Source organism: Dromiciops gliroides, chromosome 2 (assembly GCF_019393635.1).
Source record: "Dromiciops gliroides isolate mDroGli1 chromosome 2, mDroGli1.pri, whole genome shotgun sequence".
Lineage (NCBI taxonomy): Eukaryota > Metazoa > Chordata > Mammalia > Microbiotheria > Microbiotheriidae > Dromiciops > Dromiciops gliroides.
Window position 1 is genome coordinate 675550001 of NC_057862.1, and position 24398 is coordinate 675574398.

The following is a 24398-nucleotide window of genomic DNA, read 5'->3' on the forward strand; positions in this document are numbered from 1 at the left end:
GGCTCGGTCATGTGCACCGCATGCAAGACGGGCACATTCCTAAAGACCTACTCTCTGGCAAGTTAGTCTCAGGCCAAAGACCTGCTGGATGCCCCCAGCTTCGCTACAAAGATGTATGCAAGCGAGACTTGAGGGCTCTGGGAATAGACGTCGACAGCTGGGAGGAGATGGCCAAGGACCATGCCCGATGGAGTTCAGTACTCAGGAACATCTTGCGCGCAGCTGAGATGGGCCTCCAAGCTCTGGAGGAAGAAAAATGAATGAGACGCAGGAACCAATGGGCAACAGAGAGCGCAGTTTTCTGATGTCCTTGTTGTGGCAAGAGCTTCAGCTCCTGTATTGGACTGCACAGCCACACTGTGGCTGATCCATGGTCATCTGTGACTGGTGGAAGCCACTAGGGGTTGATAGACATTCTCAACTGCCTGACCCTGCTGTCTAGCGGTGTCCTATAATGGAACTAAAGTGCTCTGTCTGTTCCTTTCTTCCCTCTCATTTACTTCATAAATATATGTTGCTATTTCTTTAATGTTGTCAGTCCTCAGGGCATCCCAGCCTGGAAACTGCCTTTCAAAATATTTCAATATTTGTGGCAAGGATAGGTGCACAAAATGGAGAGAGATAAAGTGTGCATCTCTAGAATCTAATGGGTCCAATCTAGTAAATTGTGTGGCACTCTTACACAATCTATTATAGAATCAATTAGGTCTTTCATTAGGTTCCTGAATGGTATGTACAAATTTTTGCCAGTTATCAGGCTTGCTAGCACAGGATTCCATTGGCTTCAACAATGTTTCCCTTGCTTCCTACAAATTATCAAAATGCTTAGGGATATTGGAGTCCTAGTTAGGGTCTTCTAAAGGCCATCAAATAGCAGCTTTTCTTTAGGTTTCTAAGGAGTTCACTGCAGATAATATATCAGCTCCTTCCTCCTAGGATAATATAGTTTCCATGAGATCAGTAACATCAGCCCAAGTGGGCTGATATCCTCTGAAAATTGCTCCAAACTGGCTGATAACTGAAGTGGAATCCTCATCAATTTTAGGAATGTCTCATTTCCATGAACTGAAATCTTAGGGGAACAAAAAGTATGTATTGTTTGAGCTTTAGTACAGTACCATTGAGCCCATAGGTGAGGATTTCTTGAAGGGGAAGAATGTGGGGCTTTTCTGTGGTTGGCATAGAGCAAACAGAGGCAGAGGAGATCGAATTTGGGCCATTTGACATTCCAGACTGAGAAACAGGCTCAGATTCAAACTCAGGCTTGGATTCCCCTTCTCTTGTATTCCCCTGTATCAGTTGCCTGTTCGCTTTGCCCCAGACTTTCCAACAAAGTAAATATTTACGTAGCCAGTAGCACATGATGCTTTGCAAATGCCTCAGTGTTTGAGATTTAAATGACCCATGTTGTGGCCATTCTTCCTCTAATATGCTATACCACATAAGACACAGTCAGATAAGCTTTCCCTTAGTCATGTTTCATTTCATGGTAAGTTTTCCCTCATCCCAAAACATGAGTAGCTTTCCTAATGGTGAGTCCTAGGGAATTTCACTGGGTGTATTATTTCTTTTTTTTTCTTTTTAAATTAATAAAGTATTTTGCTTTTTTCCCCGTTACATGTAAAGATAGTTCTCAACTTTTGTTTATACAAGCTTTCCAATTTCAGATTTTTCTCCCTCCCTCCCCTCCCTCTGCCCTCCCCTAAGACAGCAGGTAATCTGATATCTATATATATAGATATCTATATAGATAGATAGATATAGATATAGATAGATAGATATAGATATAGATAGATAGATAGATAGATATATAGGGTGTATTATTTCTAATCCTCTTCTTGACATTAAAAACTTTTCTTGTGCCAGACATGCCAACCAGGGTGCCAGGCAGTTAAAGTCCATACGTACCTGGGGTGCCAAGGTGCCGGGCATGCCAACCAGGGTGTCAGGCGGTTCCATAGGTACCAGGGGTGCCAACCAGGACAAGCAGTGTGCCAGGCGATTGGAGTCCGTAAGCACCAGGTGTGCCAAGCAATGTGCCAGGAGATGCCAAGTAGTGTGCCAGGCAGGGGTGGTCCCCAAGAATTCAAAGGGTTCATTAAAGATGACGAATGCCATGTCTAGTAACACAGAAAAGGAAGTACACCTCCCTAAAATTCCCAAAGACAGCCCTTTGGGAGACAAATTAGATATTTGGGATAAGCTTGAGAAGTATAGAGGAAAATGCAAGAAGAGAATGATAAAATATTATATTGTTGCCTAATATGGGCTGGGATTCCCCTCAAGGGAGGTTCAGTCCTTTTGCCTAAATTTGGGTCTAATGAAAATTGGGTATGCCAAGCCTTAAATGTATCCTTACTTGGGAAGGGAAACAGAGTTCCCAATAATAGAAATGAAAAGCATGTTTCTCAGATATTTCTGGCCTCTCTGACTCTGTTTCTTTACTCTGACAGAAGGGACTTCTGGCCCAGACTCCTCGAGTTTCCAGCTCACCAATTTAAGCCTGGAGACTGGGTATAGATAAGAGCCTGGAAGAGCAACAAGTTGGAGCCCGATTGGGAAGGGCTGTTCCTGGTGTTACTTTTCACCGACATTGCAGTGAAGATTGAGGAGCAAAACTGGACTCACTACTCTCAAGTAAAAGGGGTACCTTTTCCAGAAGAAAAACCAGAGCCAAAACATGAGCAGTGGACTGTTAATAAGGAATCTGATTGACTGAGGGTAAAGTTTAAAAAGACTTTAATGTATGATATACTAAGCCTGGTACAAAAAAGGGGAAGGGAGGTAACATTTTGGGGTAGTGGGAGCTGCTCAGGCAAACAAGTAGTGGAGGAGCAAAAAGGATTTTGGTATATGGGCATCTGAAGGAAGAACTGATCCCGTAGGAAGAATAGGAATATCCTTTGAAAATCTCATGGATCCTACATCCTCCTATCTTTTTAAGACTCCAGAAATAACCTCTCCAAGTCCAGAAGGGAAATTAGGAAACCCAACAGGCCAGTGAAGTTAAGGATGTGAGACAGACAGTGGAGACAGAGACTGGGTTTGGAGATTCAAATGCTCAGATGGAATGGGTTATTGCTTTGGGAAGACCAGCTACCCATACTCTAAGTCCAGATTAGCCTGGAGGGGTTTTGGTGTCTCCTTCAATTATACCAGAACAAGTTGGCAAAGGGTGAGAGTTGCAGGGATTTGGAGCTACTCTTCCCTGTGATAAAAAGGACAGCAGAAAAGATCATACCCACTTTTGTTGGAGTACCAGGAAACCATCCTGCCCATCTCTCCAGATAAGTGAGAGGTTTTCTGGTCTTGGGTAATATGAGTTGTGTCCAAACATGGGAAGTAACCGAGAACAACTTGGTAGATTTTTCATCCCTGATCCTCCCCTGAGCCAACCTATGGTGGTATTGTGGTGGAAGATCAACCTTACCCCCTAACTGGGCTGGGACTTGTGGGTTGGTGTGGCTGGCCACCCTCTTTACCATGGCATCTGAGCATTTCTCCAAATCTTGAGTCTAAATCAAGAAAGAAACACAGCCCAGAGGGGCAAAAAGGGTCATCTGATGCTCTAATCTGCCTAGATAGCATAGGAGTCACAGATTTAGACCAAAAGGCAGAGGAAATATTCAATAAATGGAATGAGAGGAGCCAAATAGTCAAAAATAAAGAGGAGGGATTGTGAGAAATGGGTAATTGTCTCCTCTCAATGTAGATATAACAGTCAGTCTTACTCCCCTGACCTGTTTGTAGGACAAAGGTCTCAGATCCCCTCCTCCCCTTCAGGTTAGCAAGGTCACATGGTTCAAGGAGCCTTGGTCTCAATTAGGTCCTCTCCAGAGTTCTGTCCATATAAGGAAGTATAAGGTCCAGTCCTGAGTTATGCCCATACAAGGAAGAGGGGTGGGAATACTGTGTTCCGATTAGCTAGTTTTTGCGTGTAGATTGTAACCCCGACCAGTGATGAAAAAGGGGAAGGTCCATTCACGTTAGGGACTAGGATATAAAACAGGGCCTGCGAGCCCCCTTTCTGGGCACCCACTAGCTGCACACTAGGGTGCCTCCTTCTCATGAGAAGAAAATAAAGCCTTTGTCACCTCAAAAAAACCAAAAAAACCCAAAAACAAACCTTTTCTTGCCACAACACAAAGCCAGGTAAAAATAAGAATAGAAATTTTAAAAATTCATTAAATTCAAAATGACCAACTGTTAATATGATCTTTTACCTTCCTTGTCTGATTAACCAGGCTAAAGTTAGAAAAGGGGTGCTTAAGAGGTTAAAGAAACCCATTTGAAAATTTAAAAGGAAAAAAGCAGGTACTTTGAAATAAAAAAGGGACAGGCACATAGGAGAAATGTAAAATTTTTTACCCAACTTGTTTTGCAGTGAAGATCAGAAGATTGAGGGGTCAGCCTCATGGTCAGCCAAACTGTGACAGGTAAAACTAAATGTGTGGTCACCTTACCTGTCCCCCAGTATGGGAAAAGCTAGCTTGGATTTACTTATAAATTAGAAGCTTCAGCAATACTTTAGGCATTAAGCATTTATTAAATTATAGTAGAGGTTAGCAAAGACAGAACACGTGTCTGAAAGAATAGGACAGCCCAGCTAAGGTCTACAGGAGAGAGAGAGAAGAAAAAGCTGCCTCCACCTAGCAGACCCAGTCTACCAAGAGGAAGATCCTGTGTCTTTCCAAGTGGAAGCTCCCTGTGGGTCAGGAAGAAGAGGCTGTGCCCACACACTGCTTTAAGGTAATTGGCTGATAGCATTCAAGTCCATTGATTGATGTAACTTGAAGGCAGTCCTTGAACAGAATGTGCTGAGGTCAGAGTTCAGATCCTCTGGCAGGAGGGGCAGCTAGGTGGCGCAGTGGATAGAGCACTGGCCCTGGAGTCAGGAGTACCTGAGTTCAAATCTGGCCTCAGACACTTAACACTTATTAGCTGTGTGACCCTGGGCAAGTCATTTAACCCCAATTGCCTCACTAAAAAACAAACAAACAAAAAAAACCCAGATCCTCTGGCAGGAACAAGGTTTTGTGAAGTAACTTCCAAGTTCTGGCTTGACATTAGAAAGGTCAACCCATGCTCTCTCAACGGAGGGGGGCTGGTAATAATATCTCACAATAGTAAGTCAATTTCCTGATCCCATTCTAGCCTGTCTTCCCCAGCAGATTTACCCTTCTATCATCCCATTCTCTTACAAGGAATTTTTATAGCAAGAAAAACCAAGAAACAAAGTGATTACTGATCAATTCGAGAATGGCTAAAGAAATGATAAGTATCTGAATGCCATAAAATAATGAGGAGTAATGACAAATAGCAGGATTTCAGAAAATTCATTACATTTATAGGATTTCATGAAAAGGTTGAAATTTGGGGAGTTTAGAAGGCTTCCACCATTAATTAAATCTATGTTTTATCTCCAGCAAGATTGTTCCAAAGTGCAGTCAAATATGAGCTCTAGGTGAAGCTCTTTCCACAACCACTGCTTTTATACCCGTTCATTGCAGTATCACTTTTGTCTATTCATCACTCTCCTTCAGACAAATAGCCTTGGGCACATTAGTTAACTCTTTTTTCCATGGTGAATCCTCTTAGATAAAAATATGATATCTGCCTGAAAGCCTTTCTACATTGAGTTCATATACAGCTGCTCATAAAAATGAATTATCATGGGGCAGCTAGGTGGCACCGTGGATAAAGCATTGGCCTTGGATTCAGGAGGACATGAGTTCAAATCCAGCCTCAGACATTTCACCCTAGCTGTGTGATCCTGGACAAGTCACTTAACCCTCATTGCCCCCACCCCCCAAAAAAAAAGCAAAAGAAAAGAATTATCTAATTTTGAACAAGCTCTAAACAATTACTGAATACAATTCCTCATTTGTCACAGGGAAAAGATTTCTATATAATAGGAATTCTCAGATAGGAAATAAGAGATTATGGCCTGAAGGTCTTGTCATATTGATTATACTCCTAATGTTTCTTTGCAGTGTGGATTCCTTGATGTTTAGCAAGTTGTGAGTTCTGTGTAAAAGCCTTTCCACACTGATTACATTCATAAGGTTTCTCTCCAGTGTGGATTCTCCTATGCCTAACAAGACTGGATTGTACTGTGAAAGCTTTTCCACACTGATTACATCCATAAGGTTTCTCTCCAGTGTGGATTCTCTTGTGCATAGCAAGACAGCAACTGAATGTGAAAGTCTTTCCACACTGGTTACATTTAAAAAAAGGTTTCGTTCCAGTACGGATTCTCTGATGGGCAGCAAGATTAGTGCTCCTTCTGAAAGTCTGTCCACAATGATTACATTCATAAGGTTTCTCTCCAGTGTGGATTCCCTGATGTGCATCAAGATGTGATTTCTGTATGAAGGCCTTTCCACACTGATTACATTCATAAGGTTTCTCTCCAGTGTGGTGTCTCCTATGCATAACAAGACTGTAACTGAATGTGAAAGTCTTTCCACACTGGTTACATTCATAAGGTTTCTCTCCAGTGTGGATTCTCTGATGGGCCACAAGATTAGAGTTTCTTCTGAAAGTCTTTCCACATTGATTACATTCATAAGGTTTCTCTCCAGTGTGGATTCTCCTATGTGTAGCAAGACTGCGACTGAATGTGAAAGTCTTTCCACACTGATTACATCCATAAGGTTTCTCTCCAGTGTGGATTCTGTGATGTTCAGCAAGATGTGATTTCTGTTTGAAAGCCTTTCCACAATGATTACATTCATAAGGTTTCTCTCCAGTGTGGATTCTCTGATGTACAGCAAGACGGGAACTCTCTATGAAAGCCTTTCCACAATGATTACATTCATAAGGTTTCTCTCCAGTGTGGATTCTCTGATGTACAGCAAGACGGGAACTCTCTATGAAAGCCTTTCCACAATGATTACATTCATAAGGTTTCTCTCCAGTGTGGATTCTCTGATGTACAGCAAGACGGGAACTCTCTACGAAAGCCTTTCCACACTTATTACATTCATAAGGTTTCTCTCCAGTGTGGATTCTCTTATATGCTACAAGACTGGATCGTACTGTGAAAGCTTTTCCGCACTGATTACATCCATAAGGTTTTTCTTTAGGGTCGATTCTTTGATGTGCAGCAAGACTGCTCATTCCCTTATGAATGCTTATTCCATTCTCTTCCTTTCCCAACATCTGCACTGCAATTTGATGGAACAAAGAAGGAAGAATCAGGATCAACTCACTATGCCTGGCAGGATTAGGAGCAATGAGCTATCATGTTAGCAGCTCAGAGTAACCAGAGGGAAAAGGTCCTTACCTACAGAAAGCAGGTTCTGGACATTCTCCAGCATGACCTCCTTGTAGAGCTCTTTCTGACAATGGTCCAAGAGGCACCACTCCTCCCTGGTGAAATCCACAACCACATCCTGGAATGTCACCAACTCCTAAACCATGAAAATTAATATAATTTAGAGCTGAAAAAGACTGCAGAATTCATCTAGTCCAACCCTCATCAACTTAGAGAGAGAAACTGAAGCACAGAAGGAATTTGCCCCAAACTCCTCTAATCTTGATGTGTGTCAGACTCAGCATTTGAGACCATATCCAATAAGAACCCAATGGAATACTGAGAAAAAACATTTTGTATGTGAAGTGAGAATCATTTTTGAATAATAAAAGTTGGAGAAATGTCTTACTATGAAATGCTTCTTCCCACAGATTGAGAGAGAAGGTATGTACTCAATGAGTGACGTATGAGATTCTATGGAGAAAAAAGCAAGGAGTGTGAAATTCTGCCTCACCAGAGGGGATATTACATGTCATAAGGGGCATGTTATGAAATTTTATAAAAAGTTTGTGAGAAAGGATATAAACAGTCAGTTTTCTGATGAAGAAACCAAAGCTATCTATTCCCATATGAAAAAATGCTCTAAATCTCTAATGATTAGAGAGATGCAAATTAAAACAACTCTGAGGTACCACCTCACACCTATCAGATTGGCTAAAATGACAAAAAAGGAAAATAATAAATGTTGGAGAAGCTGTGGAAAAAATTGGAACACTAATGCATTGTTGGTGGAACTGTGAACTGATCCAACCATTCTGGAGAGCAATTTGGAATTATGCCCAAAGGGAGATAAAGCTGTGTATACCCTTTGACCCAGCAATACCACTTTTGGGTCTTTTTCCCAAAGAGATCATGGAAAGGGGAAAGGGACCCACATGTACAAAAATATTTATAGCTGCTCTTTATTTGGTAGCAAGGAATTGGAAGTTGAGGCGATGCCCATCAATTGGGGAATGGCTGGACAAGTTGTGGTATATGAATGTAATGGAATACTATTGTGCTGTAAGAAACAATGAGCAGGAGGGGTTCAGAGAAACCTGGAGGGTCTTGCGTGGGTTGATGATGAGTGAGATGAGCAGAACCAGAAGAACATTGTACACAGTATCATCAACATTGTGTGTTGATCTACTGTGATGGACTATATTCTTCTCACCAATGCAGTGGTACAGAAGAGTTCCAGGGAACTCATGATAGAAGAGGATCTCCAAATCCAGGGAAAAAAAACAAAACCTGTGGAGTATAGATGCTGAATGAACCATACTATTTCTTTTGGTTTTGGTGCTGTTGTTTTTCTATTTTGAGGTTTTTCATCATTGCTCTGATTTTTCTCTTATAATATGACTAATGCAGAAATATGATTAATGTTATTATGTGTATATATATATATATATATATATATAGAGAGAGAGAGAGAGAGAGAGAGAGCCTATATCAGATTACCTGCTGTCTAGGGGAAGGGGGAGGGGGGGAGGGAGGGAGGGAGAAAAATCTGAAAAATCTGAAATTGGAAAGCTTGTATAAATAAAAGTTGAGATCTTTACATGTAACGGGAAAAAAATAAAATTATTAATTAAAAAAAGTTTGTGAGAAATCTTCAAATATTGTGTACTCTGGGGTGAAAAACATTACTAGTAATCACTGAGAAGAGAGCAAAGAAAAAGACCCAAGTTAATTTCATAAATGGCTGAAATAAATTCATACCTAATTATGAGGGGGATTTTTACCCCCCTTTTTTATGCAGGTCAATGAGGGTTAATTGATTTACCCAGGGCAACATAGCTAATAAGTGTCAAGTGTCTGAGGCAGGATTTGAAATCAGATCCTTATGAAGGGGATTCTTAAGAAATATTCGTTATAGGGCAGCTAGGTAAAACAATGGATAGAGTGCTGACCCAGGATTCAGGAGGACCTGTGTTCAAATCTGGCCTCAGAATGTGACACTTACTACCTGTGTGACCCTGAGTAAGTCACTTAAACTTCATTGCCCCTATAATATCTATATCTATCTATACATATTTATAAACACACACACACACACACACACACACACACACACACACACACACACATCTTGCAATCTGTGCTGAAGAGAGAGTTATGGGACTGTTTCCAGAAGAGTGAAGAAAAGTTATCTATTGTAATATTGAGGGTTTCACGTACCATGGATTATGTAACGGGATACATGATTATGTATCAAAGCCAAAGACATCTCATGTCTTTGCTTTATGTTTGCTTTCAGTAGGTAACTGAATATATTCATTCATTTTAATATATATTTATATAGAAATAATAACTGTGATGGGGAAAGCAGAACTCATTCATCCATTAAAAATAATTTTTTATTGACTGGGTTTGAAGATGGCACTAATCCATAAGACACTGACAATTTATTTAGGAAAAACAAATGATTTCAACATACCCCTCAAGCTTTAGAATATTTGGGACCAAGAGTCAAAACAAACAGTTGAGAAGCAGACTGATGAATAACACACAAGAGAGCAGCTCTATCTGCAAATCCTTTGATACCTGGGAGGGGTCATCTATTTTTCCAATTGGCTACATCCAGAACCTGAGTTTGGACAATGTACCTGGTTTTCGATGCACTTCCATTTCAATCAGAATGGTATGATCCACTCTTTGAGGTTCTGTTATTTTGGAGCAATTCTATTTTCTCTTGTTAAATAATGCTTACTAAAATAATATATTTATATATTCAACCTAAATTTTCAATCTCTATTTGTTTAGTTATTTACTTAATTCTTTTTTGGTGGGTAGCATCTTTATTTAAAGTTCTGAGTTCCAAATTCTTCAGCTCCTTGCCTCCCTTCCTCCCTAAGGCAGCAAGCTGTCAGATATAGGTTATACGTGTGCAATCATGTAAAACCATTACTATCTTCATCATTTTGTATAAAAGAACATGAATTTTTAAAAATGAAAGTGAAAAATAGCATGCTTCAGTCTGTGTTCAGCCAATCTGATTCAATCAGTTTCTTTGGAGGTGGAGAATATGCTTTATCCTTAGTCCTTTGGGATTGTCCTGGATCATTGTGTGCAGCAATTCTTTTTCATATAGATAAACATATCTACACTTTTTTGCCATTTATATTTTTTCCTCAAAATATGTGATTGTAGCACAGTGGATAAAGCACCAGCCCTGGATTCAGGAGGACCTGAGTTCAAATCCAGCCTCATATAATTGATACTTAGTAGCTGTGTGACCCTAAGCAAGTCACTTAAGCCTCCTTGACCCCCCAAAAATACTAAAAAAAAAAGTCCTATTTGTAACCTATATTTCTCATTGTTTCCTTTGTTTCTATTATTGAAAATTAGAGCAATTAAGGAAGAGTCTTTAACCATATTTTTTTACCTTGCCCACAAAATTACCAATTTTCCTTTTCAAGGGGAGTCCCATGACATGATTCTTCACACAAGTTATGAACAATCATGCAGGAATTCTTCAGTTTTATGGATTGATAAATAATCTATTGAACCCATTAATCTATCTGATTCCTTTTTAAATCTATTAAATCCTGAACTTGTTCTTACAAAGAATTTTTTTTTGGTGGGGCAATTGGGGTTAAGTGACTTGTCCAGGGTCACACAGCTAGTAAGTGTCAAGGGTCTGAGGTCAGATTTGAACTCAGGTCCTCCTTAATCTAGGGCCACTGCTCTATTCACTGCACCACCTAGCTGCCCCTGAACTTGTTCTTATCAGAAGCTCTTACACATCTTTTTCATTATCCATCCTCCCTCATTCTCACTTCACCACCAAGGGGGAGATCATGTGCTCCAAACCTCCACAAGAGAAGAGGGTCAGCTCACATATCTCCCCATTTCTTGCCTGGGTGCACTACCTATTTTTACAAAAATATTTATAGTAGCTCTTTTTGACTTGCCTAAGAATTGGAAATCAAAGGAGTGCCCATCAATTGGGGAATGGCTAAAAATGATGTTGTATATGATGGCGATAGAATATTATGGTACTTTAAGAAATGATAACCCAGGAACTCTATGAACACAACTACCAAACACTCTTCACACAAATCAAATCAGATCTAAATAATTGGAAAGATATCAATTGCTCATGGATAGGCAGAGCTAATATAGTAAAAATGACAATACTGCCTAAATTAATTTACTTATTCAGTGCCATACCAATCAGACTACCTAAAAATTATTTTATACAGCTAGAAAAAATAATAACAAAATTCATCTGGAAAAACAAAAAAAAATCAGGAATATCCAGGGAAATAATGAAAAAAAATTCACAGGAAGGTGGGTTAGCGGTACCAAACCTGGAGCTTTACTATAAAGCGGCAGTCATCAAAACTATCTGGTACTGGCTAAAAAATAGAGTGGTAGATCAATGGAATAGGCTAGGCTCAGAAAATGCAGTAGTAAATGACACTGGTAATGTAGTGTTTGATAAACCCAAAGACTCCAGCTTCTGGGATAGGAACTCAGTATTTGACTAAAACTGCTGGGAAAACTGGAAGATAGTATGGCAGAAAGTAGGCATAGACCAACATCTTACACCTTATACTAAAATAAGGTCAAAATGGATACATGATTTAGACATAAGAGGTGATACCATAGGTAAATTAGGAGAGAAAGGAATAGTGTACCTATCAGATCTTTGGAAAGGAAAACAGTTTTTGACCAAACAAGAGATAGAGTATATTATAAAATGCAAAATGGATGATTTTGATTATATTAAATTAAAAACATTTTGTACAAACAGAAGCAATGCATCCAAAATTAGAAGGGAGGCAGAAAGCTGGGAAACAATTTTTGTGGCCAGTACTTCTGATAAAGGCCTCATCTCTAAAATATATAGGAAATTAAATCAAATTTATAAGAATCCAAGTCATTCCCCAATTGAGAAATGGTCAAAGGATATGAACAGGCAGTTTTCTGAGGAAGAAACCAAAGCTATCTATTCCCATATGAAAAAATGCTCTAAATCTCTAATGATTAGAGAGATTAAATTAAAACAACTCTGAGGTACCACCTCACACCTATCAGATTGGCTACAATTACAAAAAAGGAAAATAATAAATATTCAGAAGCTGTGGAAAAATTGGAACACTACTCCATTGTTGGTGGAGCTGTGAACTGATCCAACCATTCTGGAGAGCAATTTGGAATTATGCCCAAAGGACGATAAAGCTGTGCATACCCCTTGACCCAGCAATTCCACTTTTAGGTCTTTTTCCCAAAGAAATCATGGAAGGGGGAAAGGGACCCACATGTACAAAAATATTTATAGCTGCTCTTTACATGGTAGCAAGGAATTGGAAGTTGAGGCGATGCCCATCAATTGGGGAATGGCTGGACAAGTTGTGGTATATGAATACAATGGAATACTATTGTGCTGTAAGAAATGATGAACAGGAGGAGTTCAGAGAAACCTGGAGGGTCTTATGTGAGCTGATGATGAGTGAGATGAGCAGAACCAGAAGAACATTGTACACAGTATCATCAACATTGAGTGTTGACCTACTGTGATGGACTATATTCTTCTCACCAATGCAATGGTATAGAAGAGTTCCAGAGAACTCATGATAGAAGAGGATCTCCAAATCCAAGAAAAAAAAAAAAAAGAACTGTGGAGTATAGATGCTGATTGAACCATACTATTTCTTTTGTTTTGGGTGCTGTTTTTTTTTTTTTGAGGTTTTGCATCACTGCTCTGATTTTTTCTCTTGTAACAGGATTAATGCAGAAATAGGATTAATGTTATTATGTGTATATATATATATGTGTGTGTGTGTGTATATATATATATATGTATATGTATATAGATATATAGATATAACCTATATCAGATTGCCTGCTGTCTAGGGGAAGGGGGAGGGAGAGAAGGGAGGGAGAAAAATCTGAAATTGTAAAGCTTGTATAAACGAAAGTTGAGAACTATCTTTACATGTAATGGAAAAATAAAATACCTTATATGAAAAAAAAAAAAAGAAATAAGCAGGATGGTTTCAGAAAAGCCTGGAAAGACTTGTATGAACTGATGTATAATGAAGTGAGCAGAAGCAAGAGAACATTGTGTACAGAGACAGCAATATTGTTTGATGAAGAACTGCGAATAACTTAACTATTCTCAACAATGCAATTATCCAAGACAATCCCAAAGGACTCATGATGAAGCATACTATCCTCCTCCAGAGAAAAAAATGATATTTATGGTAATGTTCTGCATAATTGTACATGTATAACCTTTATGAAATTGATTACCTTCTCACAGAAGGGAGGCAAGTAGGGATAAATATTGGAACCCAAAACTATAAGGAAAAATGATGAGTGTCTAATAGTTTGGGTGAGCTAGCACTCTCCTCCAATCTAGGCCACAAGTTCCCCAACACTGATGGTACAAAAACCCAGTAAAAGTCATCAGACAGGTAAAAAGGAAGGCTGCCCATTTGCCCCTAGGATTTCCCATCTGGGGTGTATACTGTCTTTTCTCCTGTTAGGAGTCTCACTCTTGGTAAGCAGTTCCCACTGTCTGAGGTGTGCATAGCCAGGCTATTTCTGGATTCTCTATAGTCACATGACTTCCTGACTTGAGAAACTCTCAGGATTTTGTTGGCACCCACTTGGAGAAAGGTGTGGTTGTCACTTCCTGATGTCTAGCCCAACCCCCTTGATAAGGAACAAGGAGAAAGCATTCCCTGTGACCCTCCCCTCTTGGGTGTATTCTCAAAAAGATGGACAAAATTGGACTTAGGTGAAAAGAAATGAATGATTTTCTATTGTAACACAAGATCCATGATGAGCCTGCAATTCTTTGGGTGAGCTAGTCCACAGATCCAAGTCACAACCGCCCCCCACCCCCCAACACTGGCTTCCTTTACATCTCAGCAAAAACCTCACCTTCTGAAAACAAGCTTGTACTGGTCCCTGACACTACAAGAGCCTTCCCTCTGAGGGTGCCTGCCATCTATATGGCAGAGACACCTTGGATGCACCCAGCTGCTGCCATGTTGTCTTCCAACTAGACAGTGAACCCCTTGAGGCAAAGGCCTGTTATAGTTGAAACCTTCCTTTGCATCCCCAGTATTTGGCACAGGAGCCACTTGACTTGACATAAGAATAACAAAACAGAGGGAAGATTCAGAGAGACAAGGCAAGACTGGAGTGGTCTGAGGCAGAAGGAAATGAGTAGATCCAGGCAGACAATGTCAGCTCTGCTGACAGCACTGCAGAGGACAATCTGTGTTTCACAGGATAGAGCTTCCTTGGCTCTGTTGGATTCCACCATTGCTGATGCTGGTCAGCTCTGTGGATGGGCTGCACTCACCTGGGATGAGGGTCTCTGGGTGCCAGGGGCCATTCTCTCTGGCTCCAGGCTCTCTCCTTGGAATAGGCTTTGGTTGTCTGCAAGCTGACCTGGGGAGGGAGAAGGATCTCAGAGTGAGGGAGACATTGTTTTGTCCTTTTCTTCCTAGGATAGATACAGGACAACCCAGAAATTATAGAACTTGAAGTCTCTGAGCACTTACAAAGGCACTACCCCCTGAGGAGAGATTCTAACCAGAATGGGAGGGCAGCAGAGAGGGTCAGGCTTGGAAGTGAACTTGGTCTGAACAGGAAAGGGACTTGCCATCCTCTCTAATTCCTTCCTTTTGCCCTCATGCCCCTGCCCCACCCTACAGCAGAGACCCAGGAGGCAGAAGGTGCTTGGGATCCCAGATGGGAAGAGACCTAGCAGTGCCTCATTGGCCCCAGACCTAGAGCTTTACTTCCATCTGATACTAGGGGTGAGTTATGTAGGTCAGGCAACTGTGACTTGTAGAATGGAAAATTATATCTGGTTGCCTTATTTCTGTGCCAAGTTTAGACATAATTAGGTGCGGTTTCTACTATATTGCTACTTATAAATAAGAAGCTTTAGCAACAGTTTGGGGCATTACGCATTTATTAAAGCATACCAAATATTAGTCAAGAGAGAACACTTGGCTCAGAAAGTTAAGAAGATCCATCGAGCTTAGAGAAGCGATAGAGCTCAGCCTGGCCTCCTTCTTCTTCCAAGTCTTCTACCATGAGTCGGTCTGAGAGCCTTACTACCTACCTCCCACCCTTCCATCCAACTCAGCGCTAATAGGCTAGCATTCTTGGAAATCTATAGGTTTACTGTACTTGAGGGTGGTCCATGAGCAGAAATTGCTCAAGTCAGAGTTCAGAAAACACACTGTCTGAGGGCAAGGCTTTCAGGTAGGTGTGCTTTTAATTGAGTTAACTTTAACTGAGTTAATTAGCAAAGTCCACCTTAATATTATCCCCTCAAGTGGGGGCCTCTGGGCATCCCAAAACCCATTATGTTCTCACAACCCCCCCTGTGCTTCCATAAGAAACATGGTTTCAGGTGATGGTGGAGGAAAGGCAGTGAGCTCTCTAACTCATGACACAATCACTCCAAAAAACATCAAATAATGCCACAGGACAATGCCTGGAGCAGTAAAACCCACAGAAGAACGTGATGAGATCATCTCCTACCCAATAACGCCTTGGAAGGTCGAGGGAGGGAGCTGCTATACTGAGGCAGGAGTGGAGCCCAACCCCACAGTCACCCTGACACAGATCCAGTCCCAGGAAGGCCTCACCAGAGAAGGAGACCCTTAGAGACTCTGCATCAGCTAAAGGGCCAATGTTGTCTGGAATTAAGCTCACAGTCTGGTGAGAGGGCTGAGCTCTTGGCAGGGGGGAGACTACAGGGGTCTATGCTGGTGATGAGGCAGAACTTGGGTTTTTGACTGCTGCTGGGGACCAGGAGGTGGACTTGAGTAGCAGTGGCCCAGGTTGGGGAGGGGCACAGGCTCATCAGAGCTGACAACCACAACACACAAAGCTTGTTGATTAGCAAGTTGGTCTGGGGTGATCTATGGACCAGGGAACAGGCCAGGCAAGTGAAGAACCTGAACCTCCCTAAATCATACCACCTGGGACTTCTGATGCTTGGGATACTGCAGCCTGGAAGACAACAAAACATGACATTTATCATTATAGACCCAACCTTCAAGTTGGTGATATAGTCTCATTTTACCCGACCCATCTCTTTGTTCATTCTTTCTAAGGGGTGGTTTGGTCATTCCTCCTCCCCTCTTCAAGTACGACAGCTCCCATCCTGTCCTTCTACCCTAGGTGTCAATCAAGGGCATCTCAGGAGATCTTTGAAATGTCAGTACATTAAAGAAAGATGTAGGGGGGCAGCTAGGTGGCGCAGTGGATAAAGCACTGGCCCCGGATTCAGGAGTACCTGAGTTCAAATCTGGCCTCAGACACTTGACACTGTGTGACCCTGGGCAAGTCACTTAACCCCCATTGCCCCACAAAAAAAAAAAAAAGATGTAGAACTTCCATTTCTCTATTATTTATGCTGCCTTGACTGCTGCAGCCCCTGTTTTTCATTAATTCCTATTGATTCATGGTGAGAAACAGACAAAAATCAAGAAATTCCCTGGTACATTGTAGATGTTTAACAAATGTTTGTTGACTCAAAGACTGTCCTCAAAGAGCTCACAGTCTAATGTGGGAGACAATATACAAACAACTATGTACAAAACACTCGCCAGATTCATCCTTCTCTCATGGCAAAGAAACCTAATTTTAAAATAATCTAATACGAAAATCTTATCTAACAATCTTCTCTCCTCGTGGTCCCAAATTTCTCTTCCTTCAGAAAAGTATTCTCCATTTTTTCCTCTCCAAGACCCCCACTGATTTCCTCATGACTCAGTTATTGCCATGGTGTATATAGTCTCTCTGTTCTGCTATCATTCCTTGATAATGTTTCTAAAGGGCTTCACAAGTCTTAAAGCATCATGAAAAAGCTAGCTATCACCAAGTCCCATAACTGATCTTAATGAGTGTTATTGCTATTCTAAGAAAACCAGATTACCTGCTGTCTTGTTGGGGGGGGGGGGACGGAGAAAAATTTGAAATGAGAAATCTTATAAAAACAAATGTTGAAAACTATCTCTACATGTAACTGCAAAATAATAAAATACTTTTATAATGAAAAAAGAAATGTATAGGTGATATACAAAAATATTAATAAAAATTTATTTTGGAAAAAAAAAGAGAAAGAGATAAACAGGGTGACTACATTTCAACAAAAGGTACCATAGAAAATGAAGCAATATTGATACTGAACTCACCAAATACTATTGGCATCTAAATTTTTTTTTAAAAGCTAAATTAATGACAAGGGGAGAGATAGCAGTTCTATAGTAATGGGGGTCTTTTTATCTTCCCCTCTTAGAATTAGCTAAATCAAACAAAAAAAAATAATTGAAAAATCAAGAAAGTGAATAGAATTTTAAATGCACTAGATATGATAGTTATCTAAAGAGAATTGAATGGAAATAGAAAAGAATCCAAAGGAAGAATGCAAAGGAAAGGAAGTTTGGGAGTACCAATATTAGAAGGCAGCAATTATCTTTTTTTTTTTTTTTTGCAGGGCAATGGGGGTTAAGTGACCTGCCCAGGGTCACACAGCTAGTAAGTGTCAAGTGTCTGAGGCTGGATTTGAACTCAGGTCCTCCTGAATCCAGGGCCGGTGCTTTATCCACTGCGCCACCTAGCCGCCCCAGAAGGCAGCAATTATCAAAAAAAACTTCTGGTATTGGCTAAGAAATAGAAAGGTGGGTGGGGCGGGGCCAAGATGGCTGAGGAAAGACATTAAATGCACAGGGCTCCTAATACAATGGGCCCTAAAAATAGCAATAAAATAACCCTTGGGGCAGAAAAACACACAAAAATACTGGTTGAGAGTTTTCTCCAGCTATAGATAGATTTCAGGGGGCCGTGCTGGGCCACAAATAAAGCCTAACCCCGAAGTCAGACCTACACACCAGACACCCGGCTGAGGAATTTGCCCCAGTGCCTCTGAATCAACTGCAGCACAGGTGTCTTCTGGAACTGAGAACTGAGTCAGAATGAACGACTGGGGGTGGGGGTGGGGAGGCAGGGCAGTAAGTGCCCTGAATCCAGGGCCAGTGCTTTATCCACTGCACCACCTAGCTGTCCCCCACTGTCACTCTTGATGTCATTCTGTCTCAACTTCTTCAGGAACCAGAGGAAGCACTTCTCATGGTCTACCAAATTCAGCTGAGTCTTCTCCATGTACTTGGCACCCAGGGCCTGGGAGATCCAGACCTCCTTGGCCTTGAGCTGCCTGTTCTGTTTCTCCTAGGAGAACACCTGGATGTCATCTACAAAGTCCACCATGGTGAGGTCCAAGAGGGAGTTTCTCATGCCCACCACTGTAAACTGTATCTCATGCTTGTGCTGAGCTGAAGACAGAAAGGGAGGGGAAGAGAAAAGGTCAGGCATGTGGGGGCCCAGAACCCTCATGCCTTCTCCCACTCATCCCTTTGCCTTGCTACTTGGGAGGCAGCTGGGTGGCAATGTTGCTAAGGCATTGGACTAGGAGTCAGGAAGACCCCAGTTCACATCCTGCATCAGAACTTACTATCCTGTAACCAGAGCAAATCACTTAACATCCTTGTGCCTTGCTCTCCTCAACTGTAAAATAAAGGGGTTGGACTCAGTCTCAAAGGTCCCCTTCTATCTCTGTCTGGTCCTATTATCCTATTAGCCCATAGCACAAGAAAAGAAATTAAAAGTAGGGAAGCAAAACAAGTCAGAAGAGGGCAAGACACCCAATATTTCTTCCATTTCATATCTAGCATAGGACTGGGCATATAGGATAACTAAGTAAGAGTACGGTCTATTCAGAAGATAGTACCTGATCATGTCAGCACTGTACCAACCTTGACCCTCTCCTCAGTATTGAAACACATTTAGGGAAGAGAAAAGAGGATTGTGTACACATTGGTATTATTACAGAAAGGGGAACTGATATAGCTGGGTGGCACAATGGAAAGAGAGCTGGGCTTGGAATCACAAAAACCCATATTCCTCAGCTCAGATCTGACCTCAGACACTTCCCAGCTTTGTGACTCTGGGCAAGTCACTTCACCTTGTTTTCCTCAGTTTCCTAATCTGTAAAATGAGCTGGAGAAGAAAATAGCAAACCACTCCAGTATCTTTTCCAAGAGGACCCCAAATGGGGTCATGAAGAGTCAGACACAACTGAAAACTAATGAACAGCAACAACATGGGGGGGGGGGAGGCAGGAGGAGCTGCAACTGGACTAAGAGAGTGGGAACCCAACAAAGATGCTGGTGTATGAGTGACTCATCCATCCCAGTCCTTTAGACACAGAGCAACACAGCATAAGAAGATAGGGGTGGGGTCAATCATATGCAGTCAGTAATATTGGCTGCTTTCATGTTGGGTTTCCAGGGACTTTTGCCCTGTGTGTATTGTAGTGACGCATTTTTAATTGGAGAGTGTTAGCTAGGTGGCTCGCCGCAATATTGGGGCAAGGAAGGAGACCAACAGCCTCCCTCAAAACAGAGCAGGATTTATTTAACAAGAACAAACTTAAAAAAACACAAACAGGATCAGTAGGATTAAGGGAAAGGAAATAAAATGGGGAAAGGGAAATTATAGAACCTGAACAACACCTCTTTGGCCATGAGAGATCGTTGTGGTGGCGGTCGACTTCACAAGAAGGAGGTTAGGAAATTTAGGCTCTCCAGGTTAAAGGAACTCTGTTCTCAATCTTTCTCGTTCTTTAACTATTTTTCAATAAACCCTTAAAAACCCTAAACTTGTTTATCAGTGATTTTAGTCAGTTTCCCCAAAAAACTGGGGGGACAGATTAGAAAGCACATTTAGAATTTTCAATTACACACTAGCAAAATTTCAAAATGTATAAAAGGGATAATGTCCCAGTGTTTTAAAAGTAAAACAGGTATCAGTGCAATCCACCAAGACTCTAACAAGAATAGATCATATCAGATTCCTTTCCTTTGTTAACAGGATTACCTGGCGCACAGTGGATGAAGCACCAACCATGGATTCAGAAGGACCTGAGTTCAAATCTGACCTCAGACACCTGACACTAGCTGTGTGACCCTGGGCAAGGAAACAGGATTACCAGACTGGAAAATGAAGTAAAAAGCAGACATACAGGGGCGGCTAGGTGGCACAGTGGATAGAGCACCAACCCTGGAGTCAGGAGGACCTGAGTTCAAATCTGGCCTCAGACACTTAACACTTACTAGCTGTGTGACCCTGGGCAAGTCACTTAACCCCAATTGCCTCACTAAAAAAAAAAAAAAAAAAGCAGACATACTACCTATACTTCAGCCATATGGCAAAGTCTCTCATTTTATCCCTGTGTATGAGATTGAGAAATAGCAACAAAGTGACAGTGCGATTCAGTAGATTCAGAATTGGTTAAATGAATAGACATATGAAGCGATGATTAATGTTTCAATCGGATATGGAGGAAGGTTTCTAGGAAAGCCTCAAGCCTCTGTCCTTGGTTCTATCTGTTCGACATTTTTATAATGGATTTTGACAAAGGCGTAGAAGTCATGAATATTAAAATTTTAGAAAATAGCTAATTTGGAAGAATAGTTCATATGTGGGATAATATCATCACTCTCTAAAATGATAATGACAATTAGTAAAATAATACACCTCAAATGGGTATAGCTCTTTGAGGTTTCTAAAGTGTCTCTATCACAACAATATCCAGGCTATGATAATTTTATTGTTGTTTAGTTGTTTCATACATGTCCAACTCTTTGTGACCTCATTTGGGGTTTTCTTTTCTTTTCTTTTTTTTGGGGGTGACGCAATTGGGGTTAACTGACTTGCCCAGGGTCACACAGCTACTGAGTGTTAGGTGTCTGAGGCTGGATTTGAACTCAGGTCCTCCTGACTTCAGGGCTGGTGCTCTATCCACTGTACCACTTAGCTGCCCCTTGGGGTTTTCTTTACAGAAATTCTAGAATGCTTTGCCATTTCCTTCCCCAGCTCATTTTATAAGTGAGGAAACTGAGTCAAACAGGGTTAAGTGAATTTCCCATGGTCACACAGATATTAAGTGTCTGAGACCAGATAACTTCAGGACCAGCAACACTCTATTCCCTTGTGCCACCTAGCTGCCTAACTAACTTCCCTACACATTGTAGGTGCTTAAAATATCGAGTTGATTAAAGTATGCAAGATGAAGAAGCTGGATTAGGGAATCTATGATATAATCCTACAAATGCATGCATATACCATTCTCATAAAGAAATTTCTAAATATATTCCAAAAATTGCTGTTCAGTGTTAGTTAACCAACAACAGTTCATATGAAAACAGAACTAAGAGGCTTTAGTGCCTGGTACATAGTAAGAGCTTAATAAATGTTTGTTGATTGACTGATTGATTGACTTCAAGGTCAGTATGAATCAACAAGTGGCTGCCAAACATCTAATGCCATCTTAAAGTACAAGAATAGAAGCATGATGTCCAGAACTAGGGGGCTGATAGTTCCATGCCACTCTGGTCAGGATCTCTCACAGCTCAGTCATTGTCTTCAGTTTGGGGTCCTATATTTTAGAAATGGCATTCATAAAGCTTCTTTAGTAGATGATAACTAAGATAGCATTAAGACCATGTTAGATGAGGGTTATTTGAAGAAATAGAAAATTATTCAAATGGATAAGAGAAAACTAAGGGGAAAAAGAATCATTATAGGATACAGTCTAGCATTTGAAGTATTATTTGGTTGAGGAACAAATAAAGTTGTTTGTGATGTTTGCCCTCAATGGCATGGAAAAGTGGTAATTGATGCTCATGGAGTTGGGAGAATGTGCCTTTTGCCTTTCATCAGGATGAGATGGAACTTCTTGGCTGGGGAAAAAAATCAGGAGCTTCAATTCTTACTTTTTTTTTTTTTCCTGGCGGGGCAATGAGGGTTAAGTGACTTGCCAAGGGTCACACAGCTAGTAAGTGTCAGGTGTCAGAGGTCATATTTGAACTCAGGTCCTCCTGAATCCAGGGCTGGTGTTTTATCCAATGCTCCAGCTAGCTGCCCCCAAGTCCTACTTTTAATAGACTTAGAGTCCTAATAGATGTTGAACCAAGAAATATTGACTGGAGGAAAGAGTTTCCCTTCCATTTCCTCCTTAGAGAGCGAGTAGGATAAACTTCAGAAGACTGAAAAGGGAGACTTCGTGGTTCACTGCCAATCAAGGTGGTCAGACAACAAAGAATCCGATATGGTATCCCATAAATTGTACCAGTCAAACAAATCAACAGCCAAACATTGGGAGAATAAACTTGTATTTTTGTCAGTTTGTTTGCTACTATGCTCATTTTTTTTTCAATTATCTGAAGTAAAGTGTCCTGAAAAAAAAATCAAAACATCTCCATTGAATTGAGGAAAAGGTATGTCTAAAATGGTCTGAGTACAAGAAAAACCAGCATGCCCCCTGGTGGCCAAGTATGATAATGAAAACAGGAAGCTTCCTCAGAGCCCTATATTGGGTAGTAGGTGGTTCCAGGGGTTGAATTTTTTTTTTTTTTGGGTAGGTCTGTGATTTCATCAGTGTGGGGAGACTTTAATTTGAAAACTCACTCCATTCATGAGTATCGGCAACTAAGCCAGAATATTTAGTTCTAGGCGGTTACTTGGAAAACTAAGGCGTTACTTGGCTTTCCCATGATCACATAGATAGCATGTGTCAGAGGCAGAAATTTAACTCAGGTCAACCTGACTCCAAGGCTGATCAGCTTTCCACTAAACCACAGTGACAGAGTTAATAGAAAAATGCAAATAAAGGAAAGAAAGACCAGAACTGATGTGGACACTGATCCCTTCTTTTTTTTGTTGGTTTTTTTTTTTTGTTGTTTTTTTTGCGGGGCAATGGGGGTTAAGTGACTTGTCCAGGGTCACACAGCTAGTAAGTGTCAAGCATCTGAGGCCGGATTTGAACTCAGGTACTCCTGAATCCAGGGCCAGTGCTTTATCCACTGCGCCACCGAGCCGCCCTCGATCCCTTCTTTTTAAAAGATTTTCCCTTAGAGACGTCCATAGATGTGCCCACAGTGTACAGCCTCTGGCTATCATTTCCCCAAAGTCCCTTCTTTTGCTTCTGTGTGTTTGATGTTGGGCTGGGCTCTGTCCTCAGCAAGGAGTACAGGCACAGGTGTTTACTCCATGTGTAATTATGATCAAGTCACTTCCTTTTCTTGGGCCATCTGTAAAGTGAGAAGTTTGAATTAGATCACCTTGATGGTTCCCTAGAGCTCTAAATCTCCTTTGGGGATTTTACGATGAGATGCTGGTCTACTTAAGAAAATACGAAACCCCAGAACTGCTTTCTCTTGAGAACCCCCCAATTTCCCTTATTGTTGGGGTCTGTTCCTTCCAGCTGCCTCCATACTCCACAGACCAGTAGGGGTATCTTTGTTTGTTTATTTTTTTTTTAAGTGAGGCAATTGGAGTTAAGTGACTTGCCCAGGGTCACACAGCTAGTAAGTGTTAAGTGTCTGAAGCCGAATTTGAATTCAGGTCCTCCTGACTCCAGGGCCGGTGCTCTATCCACTGCGCCACCTAGCTGCCCCCAGTAGGGGTATCTTTAAATCCTCATTTCTCATAAAGAATAACCTCTATGTTTTGAATAACAGGCACCAGCCCCTGACAGCTAGGACCCCAAACCTGTACCAATTAAGCTGTTCCCTATTAAATTATTGGTCTCACTAACAATGATGATGGTGGTGATGCAAATGTTTCTATAGCTCTTACTATATGCCAAGTACTGTGCTGAGTGATTTACAATTATCATCTCATTTCATCCTCACAGCAGTACTGCAAAGTAAGTGCCAATATTACCTTTTCACTTTTTACAGGTGAAGAAACTGAAGCAAACAGACGTCCAATGACTTGCCCAGGGTCACACAGCTACTAATCGTCTGAGGCCAGATTAAAATTCAGGACTCCCAGAAGTTGGCACTATCCACTGTACCACTTCATTACCAAGATAAGCCCCTCTCTCTAGGATCCAAGGATCTCCAAAACAAACGTAGATGCCAACTTCTCCCTGGTTTACAGAAAGTTCAGGGAGGCATGGCCTTCATAGCTGCTTTGATGTTGTCAATGGGGTTCAGATAGAAATGGTGCTAGGACAAGTCTCTATCCCACGCTCATTCTTGATTATTTA

At 41.1% G+C, this 24398-nt stretch overlaps 1 protein-coding gene across 1 annotated transcript in view; it reads right to left on the reverse strand.

Moving 5' to 3' along the window:
* Nucleotides 1–5976: 5976 nt before the first annotated feature.
* Nucleotides 5977–24398, reverse strand: part of LOC122739607 (zinc finger protein OZF-like) — a 34499-nt gene continuing 16077 nt past the window's right edge. The window contains exons 2-5 of the mRNA XM_043981277.1: nt 18358–18514; nt 14625–14713; nt 7289–7415; nt 5977–7169 (exon numbers count right to left, since the gene is read on the reverse strand). Coding sequence (XP_043837212.1) covers nt 5977–7169; nt 7289–7415; nt 14625–14713; nt 18358–18514 — 1566 coding nt within the window. The remainder of the gene's footprint in view (nt 7170–7288; nt 7416–14624; nt 14714–18357; nt 18515–24398) is intronic.